Source organism: Sceloporus undulatus, unplaced genomic scaffold, assembly GCF_019175285.1.
Source record: "Sceloporus undulatus isolate JIND9_A2432 ecotype Alabama unplaced genomic scaffold, SceUnd_v1.1 scaffold_23, whole genome shotgun sequence".
Taxonomy (NCBI): domain Eukaryota; kingdom Metazoa; phylum Chordata; class Lepidosauria; order Squamata; family Phrynosomatidae; genus Sceloporus; species Sceloporus undulatus.
The window spans coordinates 435,798-439,791 of record NW_024802945.1 but is presented as its reverse complement, the minus strand read 5'-3'; the positions used below and the strand labels follow the sequence as shown (position 1 = coordinate 439,791).

General features: G+C 41.8%; 1 protein-coding gene across 1 annotated transcript in view; it reads right to left on the bottom strand.

Annotated features, from left to right (window-relative positions):
- Positions 1 to 2,492: 2,492 nt before the first annotated feature.
- The window catches only part of LOC121917569 (ribosome biogenesis protein NOP53-like), a gene marked incomplete at its 5' end in the record, with an annotated part of 12,818 nt that continues 11,316 nt past the window's right edge, over positions 2,493 to 3,994 (bottom strand). Inside the window, 2 exon segments of the mRNA XM_042443639.1 lie at positions 2,493 to 2,553; positions 3,639 to 3,715. Coding sequence (XP_042299573.1) covers positions 2,493 to 2,553; positions 3,639 to 3,715 — 138 coding nt within the window.

The window sequence follows — 3,994 nt, the reverse complement described above, 5'->3', positions numbered from 1 at the left end:
TTACCGTTTTTGATTGTAGCTTCCAAAATCTGCAGCAAACATAGCACCTCTTAATGAGCTTCCAGAAAAGTAACTTTGCTAAGCTCTACTGATAGCCTGTCCCACTCTGTACATTTTGCCTGGGATAATCTCAGTTCCCATCCACACATAAAGGATGTACACAGCACATGTGAAGCCATTTCTTTCTCAACAGTAAGCAGAATCCAAAATCAAGTTATGCAAAGCAAGCACAAATGGATATTAACTTACAAGGTCAAGACAAAATGCAGGGAACCAACTTGAAGATCAAAGGTTTGTGTCTGCTGGCAATCCTACAGTTCTAGGCAGGTGCAACTTGAAACCACCCTGTCATCTGCTACGTGAAATTCAGATGCCTGTAGAAGCCTGCTTCCCCATTTCATTTAAAAACAAATCACACAAAACATCATGGCCTAAATCACCAAATCAGACTTTCTACCACCTGCTCTATGTATGTCTTTTAATGAAGAGATCTGGAGATCTCAAAACCTTGCAACACTTATTGTGACCTTTGAATTGGCTTTATAATAAGACATTACCCTTACTAAGATTTTGGAATTATTCTTTTAAGAGCAGAGTAAGAAACAGGCTTGGGACAGAATGTCCAGTTGTGGACTTAGAAGACTCACTGGGCCACTTTCACATGATGAAGAAAAGAAACAGGGTTATACCCTCTTCCACCTTGCATATATATTTAAGACCAACAAGGAAAAAAGAAGAGATGATGTCTCCAGTGTGTTTATGGCGTTTTAATGAAACATGAGGGGACAGGATGAGTTTCCCTGGGGCAATCCATGCTCTACAACCTGCAGAGAGAGACAGAGAGAGAAGGGAGAGAAAACAACAGCGAATTTGAGTGGAGCAGTCAAAAACCAAAGGGAGATGAATGGCTGCATTCAGCTACATTTCTCTTTCAGCCAGAGACAACACCAGTAAACTGGAGAAAGAGAGACAGCTGATTTAGACGTCAAATACTAAACTGTCTGAACTAGGTATGAGAGAGATCCATTTGGAAAGAACAGGTACTACTTGGCAGGGAGAGAACCAAAGCAAAGGGAAGACCTCCTTTTCGCTGGACTATTAGCTGCCCTGAACTAAATGCTACAAGGAATGTGTGCTCCCTCTTTCTCAAAAGGAACCCTATGACAGCTGTCAATCACCTGGAGGCTTCAGAGGTGAAGGAAAGGACATGGTGCCCCAAATGAATGTGAATGTCTCTCAAAAGTCCTCACTTCTTCATATCAGTATTATGCATCTTGCCACTCCCCTTCCTCATCTAGTTCATTCTGTGCCTATAGCAAGGGGGTCTGAAGCACAAGGAGGGAGAAAGGAGGTGGGAGACTACAGGTGGGAAATGCCAACGCTGAATCCTTCTGTATATAAAAGCAGAACAAACTTACTGCTGTAAGAAAGCTAGCATGGAAGGGAAGCATTTAAGCAGCCTAGACTGTCTTCCTCTGATGGGGTAGCTTTGTTTTTAAGTGTGAGGAAGCTAGGTTCCAGGGCCCCCACACACATGGGAAAAATCGCAAATGATCATACCCCATATTATGCAATGGCAGCAACATGTGCACAGGCACATCTGCATGCATACACGGCCATTGAATAATATAGGACATTGTGATTTGCGGACAGTCAAATCCATGGATTGTCAGCCCACCAATATGAAAGGTCCACTATAGTGTGATGCATTCCATTCCCTCATTCTGCCAAACATGAAGACTACACCTAAAATTCCAACTGGACTGGTGTAATGGAGAACACTATGTAGTCTAACTTAACCCAGGACATGGGTATAACTGGAGGACATTTTTTACCACATGGGACAAGGGAGAGTAGAAGTAGATTTATACTCACAAAAGCTAATTTAGTCTTAAAGATGATGCCACATTTCTTTTTTTCCTTCGCTCTTCCTTCCCTCCTTTTTAAACAAAATCAGCAGAACCAGAAAAACCTGCCTAGTGATCATACCTGAAGAAGAACCCACTTATTGGTCTGCAGAATGGGATCAGTTAGCCAGCCTTGTTGCTGACAGCAGAAGGCTGAAGTATCTCAGTATCAGAGCTTGGAAAAAATTACTTTTTTGAAATACCAATTTTTAGACTTAATTCTGAAAATTATAGCCCCCCTCCCTCCCCAGGAGAATCTTTTCTAAATATAGCACCATCCCACAACATTCTATTTCCAAGTTTTCTTAGGCGTTTACCAGGTAACGTCTGGCTAGAATCTGAACTCAGCTGGCCGATTCCCAAAGCCAGGAGCTTCCTGGTTTTGAAAAGAGGCTGGCTGAGTGCAGAATCTACCTGAAGTTAGCTGGGCTGCACTTGGCCGGTGGCACTGGCAACAAAATGCATGCAATAAAATCTGGATGTATCCCAAATTCAAACTTGAAATTGGCAGCAGTAAATCACATTTTTAGCTTTGCAGTAAACTCCTTAGTTACTAAGAGATGAACCAGTGACTTTGTCAGACACTTACGTGATCTCCCGGAAGGCACGTTTTTCAACATATTTAAGGCGATATTTCCTTTTGAATCTGGAAAGAAAGAGCAAGGAATTTTAGGGACTCGGTGCAACTAACACACATTCCTTCCTCACATAAAACCAACACATCCAAGTTAACACACACTCTGACAAAGATGCTCCTTTTTAATCTTCTTATATGTGCCCACCCCTCTTTCACCTCATCCTCTGTCTAGCTGGAAGGTTTTTATCATCACTGCAGCATGGTGGAGGACTGGAGAACCAGAGACTTTTCATATCAGAGCATCAAGTCTGCAGTAAACAATGCAGTTCTCTAGCCACTTTCACTGAAGCTGTGCACACCTGCCTAAATAGGCAGAGTAAACAGCAGCGGCTTCCAAAACCTTTTAGTCAGCATGTGTGAACATCAAAAAAGAGAAAAAAGAGGGCAGAAGATTAGCCTGTCTCACCAGCTACTTCAACATAGATCTATACCTTTGGCCACCAAAATGGAAATCATAAGAAAACTGGAGGCTAGTAAAGGAAAATTCATCCTTGGATGCATTTTAGAATAAGTCCTCAAGTGATCTTGACAAGATTCAAAATGGTTTTGTTCACTTATGCAAAGCTTACCTGACTGTGCATATTGTTGGTTTTGAATAAAAGGTTTGCTGAAACATGTTAAGTGGCTCTTCTTTTTGGTGTAGGAACCTATCCCTATTCGTTTCATGTTATTTCTGCCTCTGGTACCACATTTTCAATTACAGAAGTAATAGCAAAGCTTTCTCAGCCTCAGTGGAAGGAAATGGCAAACCTCCTCTGAACAAATCTTGCTGAGAAATCCCTATGATAGGGTCACTGTAAGTCGGAAATGACTTTAAGGTACACATATTTTGATAGACCAATCAGTCCGCTGGTCAGTCCAACTAACCAACCCACAGATGAGGCTACTCCCTTATCTCTCTTTCTGAGTCATGGTTCTGGGTTTGCCTTATTCCAATCCCTGTGATGCATTCAGAAATATAAACTGTGAGTTTCTTGATCAAGTGCAAAAGGTGCCTCCCATTGTAATTTACAGAAAGAGATTATACTGCTTCAGCGAACAAGAGTTTGAGGTGATACTGCATGGGCATCATCCAATACTGTTGCTTCACTCACTTTGCACGCTCTCTGGGCTCTATGAGATTACGTTTTTGGAGGCTCTTGAAACGATCTTTCAGGATACTGCCTTCAGGCTTAGGGAAAAAGAAACAAAAATGACATGTAAAATAGGTGGAAGAGGATGCTTGAATGCAAAGTAATTTATTGCAGCTTAAACTTACCCATATAGGCATCTATTTTTCTGCCACAAAGAACTTGGAAACATTGATTTCCTTGGACTATGACACCTAGAATCCTTGTCACTATGGGGGTTGCATAAGCCCAACAAAAAGTATCTTTCCCAAGTTCTGGAGCCATTCTGGTGCTTTAAGTTTTTGCAACCCCACACAATTCCAGGGTTTGCCAAAGGGCAC